This window comes from Phalacrocorax carbo, chromosome 15 (assembly GCF_963921805.1).
Source record: "Phalacrocorax carbo chromosome 15, bPhaCar2.1, whole genome shotgun sequence".
Classification (NCBI taxonomy): Eukaryota; Metazoa; Chordata; class Aves; order Suliformes; family Phalacrocoracidae; genus Phalacrocorax; species Phalacrocorax carbo.
Window position 1 is genome coordinate 222,551 of NC_087527.1, and position 16,228 is coordinate 238,778.

Below are 16,228 nucleotides of genomic sequence, written 5' to 3' on the forward strand. Positions count from 1 at the left end.
TGCGTTGTGGTTGTTAGGGATCAGTACGTAGAACTGGTCTGATACTCTGCAACCAGCAAATTGTCAGGAAGTAAAAATATTTGTTTACGTGCTTTTTTAATCTTAAATAAAAAATACTCTGTAAATCCCAGAAGATTTTGCTCACAGGTATTGTTTATATGACTTAATTTTTTAAAAGTTTTTATCTTCTGTTACATCCATTATTAACAGAGAGCCCTCAATGGGGAAATCAATGTTGGGTGTAACATGTCAGTAGCATGACAGTTCAGTCAATCTAGGCATAATACGTGTATGTAAAAATTACAAGATTATATATATGTAGGTTCAATTTATACTTAGAAACAGGCATAATCTGTAAGCATAATAGATGTAAGCATTTAAAGTAGCAACAGTGTGGTAATAACAGTTCATTCAAAAGGCTGCCCTTCAAGGTCAGTAGTCTTTTTATTTTGCTTTTATTTGATGCAGTAGCACTAGGGTGTTTTTGAAATGAAGTCTTCTAACAGAGTATAAAAGAACAAAGAGGGAAGGATTAAGTTGTAGTAGGATGTTTTGTACGCCTCTCAGCAACACTTCATGGAGTTTCCGTATTAGGTAAACATTCTGACTTCTGACACCATTGAGTTGAGGGAAGTCAATTGCAGGTGACTCAGATTTCCACTTGGTTGACCTTAAGAGATTTTCCTTTTCCACTTCAACAATGGTGGTAAACTTTTTTGCAAGTTATTGTCCCCTGTCAGTCATCTTCTCTTTGAGTCTTGGGGTGATGAAGATGTGGGAGGCAACAGCTGAACTGGAAAGGGTGCTTCATAATTGCCCTGAGTCAGACAGCTAAAGCCAGCATTTCAGACTGGCAAGCAGTGTGCCAGGAAGATTAAATACTTTTTGCTTTGTCCTGGATCCCTTCACCCGCTCCTGATAACTTCATCAGCTAAAAACTAAGCAGAGCAGACTCTGAAGTCTAATGAATTAAGACCCGCTCAGGCGTATTTACTGGGAAAAACTGATCATGCTGATTTAAGGAGAAGGGTAGTGGAAAAATCTGTAACTACATCTTTTATTCCTATTAGTTTTGATTGTGTGAAGTTACCGTGTAATTGCCCCTTTTGTCTGAGTGATCTTTTTTCCTCCTAGCTAGGCTATTGTCATCATCTTGTTCAATAAAAGACTATGAATGATATGTATCAAATACATGCCTATGGATGGTCAGTATGATATGCACAGCAGATCACCAGATCACACTTAATGATCTCTTAACATTTTAACTGTAGAACTTAGATTCAGGAATACACCCATAGCTAAAATTTGTTTAGACTGGGGTTTTATATTTAAGCTTTGTGGTGGTAGCTTTCTTATGGGATTTGTTTTCCTTTAATTTTTATGCAATAGTTTTAACTATAAGATTCAGATTGCTACACATTAGGCGATTTTTTACTTCATTTTCACACTGGGAATTTACTTCTGTTTCTGATGACTACGACTGGCATAAAGTAAAGCATTTGTGTGTCTGGATCTTGGACATTATGATAGGTTTATTTTTTATGGACTCTGATTTTATTCAAAACAGGATGACCTTCATGGAGGCACAGATTTTTGTAGGTTCTTTCCTTGTTTTATTTTCTTCTGTATGTATTTCAAAGTATTTTGCAGGCTTAGGTTAATAGGATTACAGAAATACGTATTACAAAAGAAGTACTGTAGGGAAAAGTTAGCATACAATTAAGTTAACATACTTTGCTTTCCTCAAACTTAGTTGAATTTGATACTCAGTGATAATAATTAAATTTACTGGTTCCCCTGTAGCTAGAAAGTACCTTGTGATATTTATGAGTGAACATGTATGTGTTCCATAACAAAAGAAAGCAATCCAAATACCCTTGACTGTCGTACTCTATAATCATGAAGGTCCTGTATAAGGACTTACATCAGCAATCTGAATGATTTTTGACATCTGTAAATATCTGGTTAGTATTTTCAGTGTTCAGCTCTCTTGCACATGAATCTGTAATCAGCATTTTGCTAGAGGAGATGCTCCAATTCTGGGAAGACAGTGGAGATTTCTGCATGATTACTGTCATTAAGACAAAAGCACTTACGATTGAGCAGGGCTTTTACTGTTTCACCAATAATATGGAATACAGGATAAGAATTTTGGTAATACCACCCCCCGTGCCCCCTCCCATGCAAAAAAAAAAAACAAAACCAAACCCAGAACCCCAAACTAGAATATACTTCTTGGGTGGACATGATTTAATCAATTTTATGATTCATAGAAGCATATTTCCAGCCCAAGAACACAAATCAGAATTCAGCATTTCCATTTGTCTCTGTGAACCAAATATCTTCCTCTTTATCTGCTCTGTAGTGAAGTTGTCTCTAAAAAAGCCAGTCTAATGCAGCTCAAATGCTACTTTCTAATACTGAAATAAAAAATGAAGTAAAGCAAAACTTCCGTCAGTGAAACCTTGCAATTAATAATTGTCCCATCTGTTAGTATTGTTTTGCCTAGAGCCAACAGCCTGTCCCTAGTTCTCGACTACACAGAGGATGTTCATGCACTGAACTCTTAGAGGGGTAATGCTTTTATGAATTTTTGTTGTCTGTCATTTACTTTCCTACTGATACTTTCTTGTTAACTCACTAAATTTGATGACAGATGTGGAATTTTCCAGAGAGGTTAAGTGAAATTACATAGAGAGCAATGGCTGGGTAGAGGTAAAAGGCCTGAATTCACCATCCCACTAAAATAAGGCTGCAGTTCAAGCCTAATGGTTGCCTCTTCTGTTAGGCCCGGGCACTGGCAGGCATGCCTCACAGGTAGTTAGCCCTAGGGAAAAGCTGAGCGGCGGCTTCCAGAGTGTGTGTCTGTGGGGAAACTGGGGGGACTGAGGGAGAGGGAGGGCCGGGGCGGGCAGTGTGGAGCTAGGTGTTTGGAGAAAGGCTGCGGGATACCCAGGACAGTGAGTTCCAATGTTTGCTGAGAAGCTTTCTATTTTTATATATAAACTATTTTATACTGAGCATTAAAATTCAGCTTTTAACAAAAAAATTAAGGTGTTTTAAATATACCTACAGTTCAGGTTTCTGTAGGTGATAGGAGAATGGAGGGTGGGTCTCAATGAAAAGAATACAGGTTTAAAAAAAAAAAAAACAAAAGGCAAGAAAGAAAAACTTGATGATTTGAGGCTGGATTCAGCAGCTAGGGACTGACTATCCTGCTGGGTGCCTGCCCTGAGAAGCAAGCTGGCTTCTCTCTGCAGAGGGATGTCTTCTCCAAATCACATGCCTCTACAAATACTGTGTGAACAGCAGCTATGTGGAAAATGAGAAAGGACAGTGCAGGCTAATAATTAAAAGCAAGCGAGTTCTTTGTACATCTACCTGTGGTGGCATTTCCATCCCCTGCTTGCAACTTACGTGCCTCGTTTTGTCCACAGAACCTGCAGTGGGCCCGCGATGTGCTGCTGGGCAGTGGGGTCCCCTGGCAGCAGCTGAAGCATATGCCTGCGCAGGGCCTCTTCTGTGAGAGAAACAAGACAAATTTCTTCAACGTAAGTTTATATAGCTGATAAACACACCTGTACTTTCTCAGCCATCATTTTAACACCTGTTTCTCATTTGAAAGGTTTGTGAAGGGACAGTAATGTGAAACCCAGCAAAGGTGCATTGAACAAGCCATGAGTGGCTAAAGGAAAGGCAGAGTTGTATTATAGAGATATTTACTGGGATTTTCCTCTCTTGAAGGGAACCACATTAGAAGTATTATTTCTGATGAGCTTGAAATCACGGGGAAAGAAGCACCAACATTTCTCAGTTATGCCTCATTTACCATATACTTGATGGTTGAGCCCTCTATAAAAATTCTAATTCTGTTCGTCTTAATTATCCTCTTGTTTGCTGTTTCTTAACTAGATTTGCACTTCTCATGACAAAAAAATAGTACTAGTTGCTCTAAGACATGTCCAGAGTTGGAAGGAACTTTCCTGTATTCAGCTTTTGTAGTGTTGCTCAGCAGAAAGAGTATTTCCAAGTCACATGGTGTAGCAGCAGCACTACTGTATAGACAGCCCCTGTGTCCATGGTGTCTTCTGGTCCACAGAGGTGTCAGTGCCTCTCAGTGACATGGGACACAGAATACTTCTGAGACTTACATGAGCATTTATCTACCAAATTATCTGCTGTGATTGTGACTTAACACATTGCTCTTGTCTTCAGTATCTCTGGCTATTTTGTGGTATCTCCTAGGTTTTTGTGCCTTCTGCTCTTTTGTGATAGGATTCTGTAGCTGTTTTGTGGCTTGCAACGTGTGGCGAGAACCTGAAGATGTTCTTTTTGTCTTTCTGGACTATGTATCTGTTATACGGTTGCCTGTGATTGCAGTGACAGAATTTTATGTCTCTGCTTTCCCATCTGGTGCTTCTGTTCTAATATTTTAATTGTGGAATTAATTTCCATTTTATATTTGTTAACATCTGTCTTCATTTTTCCTGTATGTTGTGTTAATTAGCACCTCTGTGCAAACTTCTCTGTTAAGTATAAGGTAAGTGCTCTTCTCTGATTATAATCCCGCAGATGGGTTGAATAGCTAAGGAATACTGACAGTGGTTCAAAATTGTATCATGGATCAGTTTGCAAAATGAGCTTCTATGTCATTCCATCTTTCTGGACAGAAGTTTTTATTAACAGACACTGTCAGGCTGATAGCGTGTAGACTGAACAGTTGTGACCCGATTGATGACTACATGGCTTTGTTCTAGTTATTTCCCTGCAATATCTGCCTGCCTTCTCTACAAGAATCCTGCAATGTGATTAATTCTTCAAGCTGGTGAACACTTTGGCTGAGATCCAGATAACACAAGTATTCTCGTAGAAGTTAATGAAATTAATCAATGTGCTTCAAGTAAAGTGTGAGCTTTGCATGATCAAGGCTGACTTGTTCATCGTTGCAGGGTTAAGTGTCAAGAGTATCGTATGTTTTCATGTATGAGGAAAATGAGCAGTAGGGAACTGAGCAGTGTGTATAAGGGAGTGTTTCTACTAGAAAATGGGAATTACCACATTAAGAGAAATCAGTGGTTGACCTAAGTCATGTCTAGTTTTTGAATGCTAATGCTAGATAGTTTAAATTAAAGATAGATTCCATTGTATCCCTAGGTGGATGTTTCCATCATTATTTCAAAAAACAAGCATTCCCTATTCCTTATATTGCTCTTTTTATACTCTAAAGGCTGAAAAGTGCTAGTATAGATACTAGACAACTGTATAATAATTCCATCTTGTAAATCAACAAAAACTTAATTCCCATAATTTAATATTATTAATTTTCTTTAATAAGGTATTAAATACACTTTTAAATAAACTATAGCCTTCAACAAAAGGTATATATGCTGGCCCAGTGCAATATATCGGCAACACTTTTCAAAAAGAGAGATGATGTGTGAAAATTAAGTTCTCAGCTTGAACTTGGGCCTGCCAACAGACAATGACAGTGTAGAGTCCTCCATGTAGACCGCTGCCTCCAGGCTTGAGAAATTTCAGTTTGGGCACTCAACTCCAGTGTGTCTCAGTTATGCTGGTAGTATAACTAGCACATAGAGTGCCTCAGACAGCAAAACAACTTGCTGAGGCCTTTGTGAATCAGTGCTGACATCTTGACTTACTCCTGCATGCATATAGGTTAGCTTTCCTGTTAACAGGTACAGTGTACATTATGAGTTCAGCATGATAAAAATATTTTGGTGGTCTCATTTTCTACCCAGCTATATTTTCAAAATCCTCTTCAAGTAACACTCTGTGTGGAACATGTGGCAGTAATCCAGTACAGATGACACAGACATAGATCTGGATTTTCTCACTGTGCTAAGAGAGAAAGGGCTACAAGTACCCTTGAAAAAAAGCTGACATTCCAGAATTGAACAAACTGAAATCTGTGAACAACTTGGAAAAAAAAATCTCTCAGCACTGCATTGACCTTGTCTGGGTTAAACCTCAGCTAGTTTGTTCTCATGCAAACTCCTAGCCAGGCAGTGGGTAAGCAAATATACTGTACCATCTGGGTCAGTGCTCAGAGTATAGACTTTTGTGTCATCCATTGCATACAGATTCTGTTACAGCACACTGTCCCAGCTAGTATCTTCACATACAGAGTCGGGTGATAAAAGAGAAATTATAGAGCTCTACAAAAGTAAGCAATTGCATCTAATCTTAGAAATTAAACGGCCAACCTTAACATTTTTCTAAGCTTATTAATGTCCTCCACAGTAATTTTCAACAGAAGCACTTTGCCTGAAGTGTTTATTTGCTTCCATTGAATGCACTTGGTTTTATTTTTGAGAACTCTTTGGCCTTAATGATATAAAAGAGTTAAATTAATGTCTAAGTGGTTTTCTGTTTACTATTGAAATACCTTTTTCTTCTGCAGCAAGTAGCACTAGTGTCTTTAATCTCTTGTACAGAAGATTCAGGGATGCTGAAATTATAGCTGACTCAATTTTACAAGTACAAACAACCGCGTGCAGAGAGAAAGCTAGCAGCTCAAAGACAAGTAGGGACTGTGCCAGCCTGCTCCTCCCAGACATTTTATAAATCATGCATACTCCTAGTAGAATTATTTATGAAATGTTTATGACAGCACTGTATGAAAAGAAATAAACCTGGGTAAAGCTGTCTCCTTTTAAATTTTACAGCAGAACTGCTGGTCTGAATCTGTGTGTCACGGTCTGTTGTCTAATTTGTTAGCTGTCACTCAGCTGGAACTGAAATCTCTTTGAATTCACTTTTTACTGTCTTCAGATTGAGCAAAAAAAGGCATGTTCACTTAGCCCTGATTTCTTCTCATTTGACAGAATAATGTCATGATGCACAGAACTTTCCTTTTTAAGTTCTAAGAAAAAACATGCTTACTGCATTATTGTACCTATTTGTTTCCCAACCAGAAAAGAATGGCCCTGGTTTTCTAGGACTAGAGGTTTTTGCACGCTCATGGGCCTGCTAGTGACGGCAATCATTGTATGAATGATTATTGCGGTTAGACTTACAGGAGTTTTACCTATGTTCCTATAAATTAATACCGAGTCTTTTTTGTTTGGCCAGTTAACACATTTCTCTATAACCTGCATGTACAGGTACACTCTAGCTTTTCTTCTCTTCTCTTTGTCTGTGTGGAAATAGAGACTTTTTTAGAGGGCTCCAAGATGGTTTCCATAGTAACTAAAACAAATTAATTCACCAAGATGAAAAAAAAATCCCAAAACATTGCCATATATAGTAGAGCACTTTTAAAATATATTCAGATTTCATGCCACTGTTAATAAAACAAAGTTAAACTTTGTGCACAGATGATGGGTATTCATCAGTGGTGGGTGGTGATTGTGAAAGAGGCGTTTTGGTGGTTGAGCTCAGTGTACCAGTAGCTTCTCCATATGGTTTAATATATAGTATTTGTATTTTCCTGGCACATCATCTGTGGTAATAATAATCTCTTGTAATAAAGGTCTTGATGTCTATCTTTGGTAACTGTTCCCCACATATGAAAGCTGTACATGCACGCAATATACTATAATGCAGACATTCATGTGCATGAAGTTGCTGCAAACTGTTAAGGATAATTGTTCTATTTTTAATTCCAAAAGAAACGCAATGTGTTTATTCTCTGCTGTATCCCTGACACTCTTCCTTCTGTGGTCTGAGTAAGCAGGGTCAACTTAAGGTGGCAGCATCCACTGGGAGCCAGAAGCTGGGAGATAGCAGGGATTTTCCTTTAACTTGCCATTGTTCATATCAGGTGTGACTGGGCAAAGGCAGGAGACCTCTGCTATGCAGAACTGCAAGTTCTGGACACCAGACAGTTAAAGTCTAAGTTTGGTGCTGCAAGTTTCTAGAGGTAGTTCTTATTATAGCATGGTGATAACCAGTGGGTGCTTTCTCTGTTACTCTCCGTGTGTAGCAGGTTCTTTCCCTAGTTGTGTTTCAGGTTGAGAGTTACATCTCTTTGCCTTACCAGAAGACAGTTGATTCTGAGAAAGAGAGAAAGGTGCAAGGGCTGACTCTGTTTTGGGATTCCATACAACAAAGCCATACAGGTGAATCTGAGATGTAGGAAAGAAGGCTGTTATGAAGTCCGTAATATAAAATCATGGAGGAGAAGTTCATTGGGAATGGCAAGGGGGAAAAAAAAGGCAGTTTCCTGGAAGCTGGGTAGTTGTATTGCGGAAGTTTCATTATATGCCTCAATTGTTTTATACCTTTCCTTAGACATACATTACTGGTCACTGTCAGAAACATAGCACTGAGTGAGTATATGGGGTTTTATTTTGATGTGACAGAACCTTCTTTTATTTCTCTCCCAGCTCCTGAAGTGTAACCTCAGTGTTTATGATTCCCATTACTTGAACTAAATTAAACATTCATTACAGAATTCAATGTCTCTGTTAGAGATAAGTGGCTATGTATCATCTGAGGGAAGAGGGAAGTTCATTAGGGTGGTCTGAACCTATTCTAGACACTTGTTTTTGCCCAGTCTGAGGTTGCTACTAATGTTGACTTCAAGAACCCCCAGATACCATGCAGGGCCAAGGGCAGCTCTTCAAGGCTGATTGTGGCAACCTGACCAAAGCTTCAGGTTCACTGTTTCCTACCATGTACTGTAAAAACCTGAAACTGGAGGCAACAGCACACTAAAATCACTTTCCTAGAACTTTTACTGCTCCTCTTGCCTTTCTATCCTTGACTGGTGATAGATCTGGGTTACTCTCTTCCTGCTCATAGTTGGTATCTGTCTTTTCAGTTGGCAAGTGTGCTTCCAGCTCCTAGACATCTGCTATGTGGAACATGAGTCTTCTGAGAAAAATAATGTCATCTGAATCAGCTTGGGGGAAAAGGGAAAGAACTTGGAGAAAGTTACTGTGCATGCATGTGAGTTGAGATTGTATGTCAGCATGGTGAGATTTTGATTTTAATCATGTATCAGGGCTCTAAGAAAACTAATGCTTGTTTTTAGCTTGGTCGTGATTGGTTGCAACTTTTTGAAAAAATGTTGGTCGCTCTAGTGCTTCTAACATTTTATGTGAAAATGAGCATAAGAGGATGCCAACTCAAGTTTAAAAGAAACAAAAGAAAAAAAAGAAAAAAAAAAGACAAGTGACATCCCAGAAATCATTTCGTTATTCAGTTTTGCCCTTCTTGCTTCTGAGTGTTTTGGATACCATATTTATGCAACCACAACAGAACAGAAACAATGAAGGAATAATTTTCTGATTCCAGCAGCTAGCTCGAAACAAGTTGTTAGTATCATTTAATAGGTGGTATACAAAAAAAAAAAGTGGCAAAGGTGACCTCCACCATTAACACTGACCTTCTATCTATTTGCATAAAACAAAATAACAATAGCATAATGACAACACATGTTAATAGTCTAATATTTTTGTGCCTTTTTTTTTTTCTTCTTTATGGTAGGCAGATAGGGGCATCTGGCATCTGGTTAGAGGATGGTTAAATGCCTGCCTACTTTAAAATATAGAATTTTCATTAATCTTTTCAGGGAATGACCATATTGTAGCCATGAAATACCTGTGTTTTCACTGTGCAGGAAATAGGCCCTGAAAGAGTGAGCTTTCTGCTTTGTAAATGCAGTAAATGTTCAGTAAATGCAGATTCTTACTGTCAGCTTTCTACTGACTATGAAGCTTTCAGATGTTAAGTAAAAGACATCAGCCTGCTACACACTGTCTTCATGTGCCAGGAAGAGTAAGCTGCTTTATGAAATGGTGTGACAATTTAGAAACCAGGAGTGTCAGCAGTGCACTGGTGTGCTGTTAAGAGGCACTACGCTACAGGGAATCCTTGTTGCAGAGGTGCCTGTCTGAGCCAAAGGCTGTACGGGTCATCCAGTACCTCTCCTAAGGAGAGATAATGCAAATCTTGCTATTCTGCACTGGGGATAAGTTTGACCTAACATGCTGCCTGCCTGGGTTGCTTCCTCTGTTATTTTAAGTATTATTTCATCACGTTTCCTACATTCCTGAATAATGTCATGATAAAGCTATTGTTCGTCACCTTTGTGAAGAAGCCATTTCTGGTGTGGTGAAGAGAGACTTGTGTGGAAAGCTGCTGAGGAATAAATAAAAAACCCTCCAGGAGTCCCTTCTGAGCCAAGTAATTGTATAATCCTATGTCTTAATTTGTAAATATAGTCAGCTGTATAAATGGCAGTTATTTTATGGCTATAGTGTAAACTAAAGTTTGGAAGACTGAAGAGTGAAACTAAATCGAATCAGTGTCTTCCCATCCTCTGTTCCTTTTTTTCTTCCTTTTGGTCTTTGTTAATTTTCTCAATTTCCCTTCACTGTATCTTCTGTGGAGCAACACCATGTCAGAGGCATGGTGCTCCCAGCACCCATCATTAAATGTCCACTGAGCCACAGGATAGAGGAACTCCTGCTGAAAAAAATCATTGTCTCACCTACCTGCAGATTCAGGAAGGCATATTTGCGTTGATTAAATATAATTCATATATATATAAGGTTATTTTTGCATCAAGTCTAGAAACTTTGTTTTAATGAATGGTTAAATTTTGGATAAGTTGGTGCATTAAAATATGTAATGAGGTGATAGCCTGGCCCTTCTCTCAAACCATGACTGAAAGTCGATTTTATAGAAGTGGGTGTATGGTATAGGATTAGAGTTTTCTCTGACTCCATTAAATTTACTGATATTAATGTCTATGTTTGAAACAGGCAGATATTTTGTATGTGGGAAAAGGTAGGTTTTTGAGAATCCGCATATTTTAGTTAGGTAAGCATATTAATTTCCATTGTTTTTCTTGTCTAGCATGGCAAAAGACTTCCTCTGGGGAAAGGAGAAGCAGGAAATTGTGATACTAGTTGCCCCTACAATAAGAGTTAAGATTTAATTTTTTTTTTCTGACTTTACCCTTGATAGTTGTTATTTTGCCAGTAGCAAGCCATTTTCCTTCTTTGCCTCTCTTTTTTCTTTTCCCTTGTAAAGTTAATGTAATTCTACTCATACATCTCCTGCCCAGATTTTCTAACATTTTAATTGGAAGAATGCTTTTAGTAGGTACGAAGGAGTCTCTCTCACTTGCTCTTGTGTGTGCTCACTCTCTTATGCAGTCTTAATAGCAACTCTGAAGACAAAGGCAAGCAAGGAGTTAACTGTGCAAGTGAAACTTCCATAGTGATTGGATTAAGACCAGAAACCCAGTAAGCAATTAAGTCTTAAAGTTGCCTATAAAAAGCTAGATAACTTTTTCAACCTCAGCCCAACATGTTATTTACAGTTCTTCACCCCATCCTCTTGGAAAAACAGAACTCATCAGTGAAAAATGTCTGTTGTTCACAGAGTTTTCTGTCTCAATATATACACGCTGATCTTTCTAGCTAACTTTGCAGGCTTCCAAGACCCAGCTAGTAAAGATGCCAATAAATCTAAATCCCTGGAGATACAAGCATGGAGTTTTGAACTGTCATTTTTGCCAGTGGATATGAAACAGCTATTTTATTCCATTCTGTTTCCCTAAGAACAGTTTCTTCTTTTGTTGAACAGACAAATTTCTAGACAAAGGTAAGCTAGGGAACAAATAACCCTGAAATAAATGAAGATACGGCTTTGTAGAAGAGAGATTGTCATGGAGGCTGTAGTTACGGGACATAAAGCAGTTTTAAAGCTGGATCTTAGAAGTTTAACAGCGACTCTTGCACCCACTCTAAGCAGTATTTGAAAGGTGCAGGCTTGCTTGGATACTGTGTGACGACTGTCCTTTTACAAATGTGTAATGAGTAATTCCATAATTTGATTTTTGTCTATTTGCCAGCTATGTATCAGATCTAGATGGGAGAGCTTCCTTTAGACACTTAGTGGGGTTAGTTTTAAACTTAGGTTAGGTTCTTCCCTTTTAAAAAAATCTAAATAGGATTTTTTAAAAAAACTAAATAAATTTTTAAATACAGTAGGAGAGCAGAGTTTTAAATGTGATGGTCCATGAAAGCTCTTTAAAATGCATGGTTTTATATTATATGTGTGCTATCTGGTTATCAGATTAGTTTTCTTCCTATGAGTTAGTTATTCTAGTTTTATCGTAGAAATAGCAAGAACGGTTACGTCAGTGTAGACTGCTGCATAAACAAAACAAAGCAAACAAAACCAGAAAAGAGTAAATTTGGGATCCTAGAAGAAAATCTAAACCATAAAATTGAATTTTTTAATTAGCTGGCATTAGCATTTTCCTTTCCCCTACAAATTCCTGTAGCCTCTGACTGAAAGCTTTGACATAACTCCTTTTAATATCAATGTGTAGAGTTCACACAAAAGTTTTGAACAGGCAAGTAGTGTGTATGCGCCTGAAGTCATACCTCCTTGTCTTTAAATACCCTCTCTTTTTGTTCTGAAACTGATAGCATTACTCTGAGGAACATAGATTTAATGGCTGTATAGCCAGAATCAAGACATAGTCAGAGCAATTTCCTTCAGCACTTCTTTCTTAGGTGAAGCTATGTGTGACGTAACCAAGATGAAGTATGGTTTTTTGTGATGAGCTGTTTCTACCAGTTGTATGTTAAGAGGATTCTGTGACGTTAATCAAGATAGTCTCCTTTTCTATATATTTAATTCTGTAGATATTTCCATGACTGCTTTCGAGGTAGGTATCAGCCTGTATCTGATCTTGCTTAGTACAGCACTTGTCTGTTCCATTTTCCAGGTATGACAGATTTTTTTCATTCCTGTATCTTTTCTGTGTAAAAGTACCAGTCTCAGTCTGAAGGTTAAAGGAGTCAAATGGCAGTAAGTGAATACAAAACCAGCTACCATCAGATGAACAGCTTACACTACACTTCTGAAACCCAGTGACAACTTCATTCTGCACCTGTGATGGTTTTAATTTACCTGGCATTATGGTGATCCATTATAACTTTCATCCTTATAGAAAGAAGAAAATTAATAGTGAAAATTATTTTAACAACCAGCATATTTTATGAGAAATATTCCTGGAAACACAGGTCTCAGCAGAAGGATCTCAGTATCTTTTGTGGGTATACATTGCCATAGTGTAAAAATGAAAACAGAAGAACGTGGGATGAAAGCAGCATGATACAAATCTGTGTGCACATATGTGCAAGTGGATAGCATTTATAGATAAATATTTTTAATTTAATGGCTACAGCAGGATACAATTAGCCAAATTAAAAAGGTTGAGATGGAGAAGATAGGATGGCAGATGATGATAGGTAAGAACATACTTCGTTGTTATGCAGTAGTTAGTGTATGATGAACGGTTTGCTAGCTGACTGCAGTACCACTGTGCAGAGCTTAGATGAAGATACTGAAGAAGCAGTTCTCTGAGTAATAGTACTCCATCTTTGGCAAAATTCCTAAAGCTAGAGGAGTAAAAATGTTGAATATTGTATAGTGTATTATTGTTGCAGACTGTTTGGCTCCTGTGGAGGAGGTAAGATTTCCTGGCATAATATCAACACTTCTGGAGTTTGCATAATAGCTACTATGTGAAACAGCAAGGGTCGTCCACTTAAACAAGGTGACTTTTCTCAGTCTCCTGAAAGGAAAACAAAATATGATTGAGTGGGTGAATTAAAGTAGTGAAGTCTGTAGTGGTCACTATTTTAGTTTGCTCCTCTCAGCACTCAACTGTATTACTGTGATCGAACAGGGGAAGATCCTATAAGAGCTTGAGTGAAAAATGGCTTATTTCCAGGAGCTTTACGACTTTTGTTCATTTCAGTTGCCACTGGTTCATTTCAGGTCCACTGGTTTGCCTACTCCCCTCCTGTCAATAAACAGTTTCACAAATTTGGCTTTTATAAAGTTGTTTAATTTTTCTATAGGTTAGAGGAAGCAAAGTCAGAAAAAAACCAGACCTTTCACTTGAAGCTCGTCCTAACAGTTACTCAGAATGAATTATGAATTTTACTGGCTATTTGGTTTGCTGACACAGAATAAAAAACAGAATTAAAAACTCCTACCAGGTTATTTTCTATTTAAATCTTTATCCCTTCAGAGCTGTTACTTGTGTTTATAGTCTTAAGTGTATCAGCACTTATACTATGATCTCCTGCTTAGGAGACTGGAGCTAGTGGGAGTCATTAATATAATGGCATTTTCTTAAGTGTCCAGATGTTTAAGATAATTTCATGAGCTTGATGTAACAGCTAAAATTATTTCTGTTTACACATACCTAGTTTGTTCCTCCTGATAGATTGCCCTAAGGGTTTAAGAGTTGGTGTTTGTTACTTGTTTTTTCTTAATTAATGGTGTAACTATCAGTTACAGTATTTCAGGGTGACTGAGCTCCACTTCTTCCAGTCATACTTCAGTCACTTCAGAGTCAGTATTTCCAGTGGGAAGAATTGGGACAAACCTGAAGATAGGCCAGGTGTTTATGCCTATGTAGCTCATCCATGGAAAAGCATGTAGCCATCCCAAACTCTGTGACACTAAGACTGTCTTCTATCATGACTGATCTGCTTAATATATAGTACATATTTTACATTTATAACCCGTGTGTGTATCTCAGCTAGTGGCAGATTCCGATTTTAAAAAGAAGTAGGGGTTACAGGCCAGTATAGTTGTATAATAAAGGAGGGACTTTCACTGTGAATGCAGTGCAATGATTTCAAAAAGCATTTCCTTTGTAACATAACAGAAAACACTCATAATAGCAATGTAAGTGTTGACATAAAATGCAGATCCCAATTACTTTGTAAGAAGAAGTACTGACAACGGGATAAACTTCACCTTCAAAAATTTTATTTGGTGACTTATAAAGGTGATGTTTTCATGCCTGTAATGAAGTAGTTGTTCCAGCAGGCTCAAAAGAAAAAAATCTGGCTTTGTTTGCCCTTAGTCTGACAGCTCTGTACTAAAGGTCTTACTGAAAATTACTTCCCAACAGGTTTTGGGTTATGATATTTTCATTGTCATTTTCTTGCCAATAAACAAGAAAACAAAAGTATTTTTCTGAATTAATTACACTAAAGTGAATGTTTCAGGACCAAAAAAAAAAAAGACTTCAAATTTTTTAGCACTTCTAGTAAAACATGCAACTTCATATACAGACTGAGATTTTTCTAAAGCTAAGCTAATTCAAAACAAAGACTGAGATTTTGGAAGCTTAAGCCTTTACCAAATGTTTTTTTAAAACAACTTTTTTAAAAAAATTCAAATTGCAACAGCAAATAAGCAATATTCCATATAGTTTGTAAATAAATCACTAAGGTATAAAAGTATTAGAAACTGATGAAAAAGGAAATTAACAATAGCTAGTCTTGGTTTTTGTATCACAATTTGTGAGAAGAAAAACTAAACAATTAGTGCCTGATTGGCACATTTAGTCCATATTAGTTCTTCCTTTGCACAGATCTTGAAGTAAACATACTGCATTTCCTCTGTATCTTTTGCAAAGCAGCAATAACATCACATTATAAGAACACAAAAGGAATAAAAATTATTTGTGAATAATTTTTTGCACTTTAAGTAAATGAGAATTCACCAGTTAGTGCCATATAGAGGAGCAGTTACTCTTCAGACTTTGCCCTCCACAGTGATTGTGGCCATTTTTGTATGAAATGGTTTTTTTTGTTTTGTGTTTCTTTGGTTTTTTTTAATCTTAACCTTGCAACAGTAACCCCACAGAACAATAGTATAGAAAGAAAGAAGACATATTTCACCATTTCACAACTGGTCTGCAGTCCTTGAAGCACAACGGATCCATATATGTATCCCAGAAAGGAAATACAGTTTTCTCCATTGCAGGGGCAGGGAACCACATAGGAAAATGCATCCTAAATGCATTGTCACCTGTAAAACAAGCCCTGCAGGCAGTGAATTCTTGTCTTGCAGGGATTAAACAGGAGCAACAGTAAAAGGACTTCTCGAGTTTTACTCTGTGTGCGTGCACATGTGTGTGTTTGTGTGTTTTAGGAGGAAGAACAGTTATAATGTTGAAGGACAAACACATTTTAAGGCAGGGAAAAGATGAAAGAACTACTATTTTAAAATATATTAGGCAATAAAACTAATCTAAAGAAATGTTATCTTCATCAGTCGCTAACTGGCTCAAGTCCTACTCCTGCGACTGAAATCCAAAACTAAGATTTTCCTGAGAAGATAGTAGCACAATGAGTCAGCGATGCACTTTCTTCACGTGTATTGTCAGTTTATTCAAATGTCTTGTAGAAGTATAAAAGCTAACAATAAG

At 37.5% G+C, this 16,228-nt stretch overlaps 1 protein-coding gene across 6 annotated transcripts in view; it reads left to right on the forward strand.

Annotated features, from left to right (window-relative positions):
* Window positions 1-16,228, forward strand: part of CABIN1 (calcineurin binding protein 1) — a 117,256-nt gene that overhangs the window by 49,389 nt on the left and 51,639 nt on the right. For all 6 annotated transcript variants that reach the window (XM_064466669.1, XM_064466668.1, XM_064466674.1 and 3 more), the window contains one exon: window positions 3,438-3,551. In XM_064466669.1, the coding sequence (XP_064322739.1) occupies window positions 3,438-3,551 (114 nt within the window). The remainder of the gene's footprint in view (window positions 1-3,437; window positions 3,552-16,228) is intronic.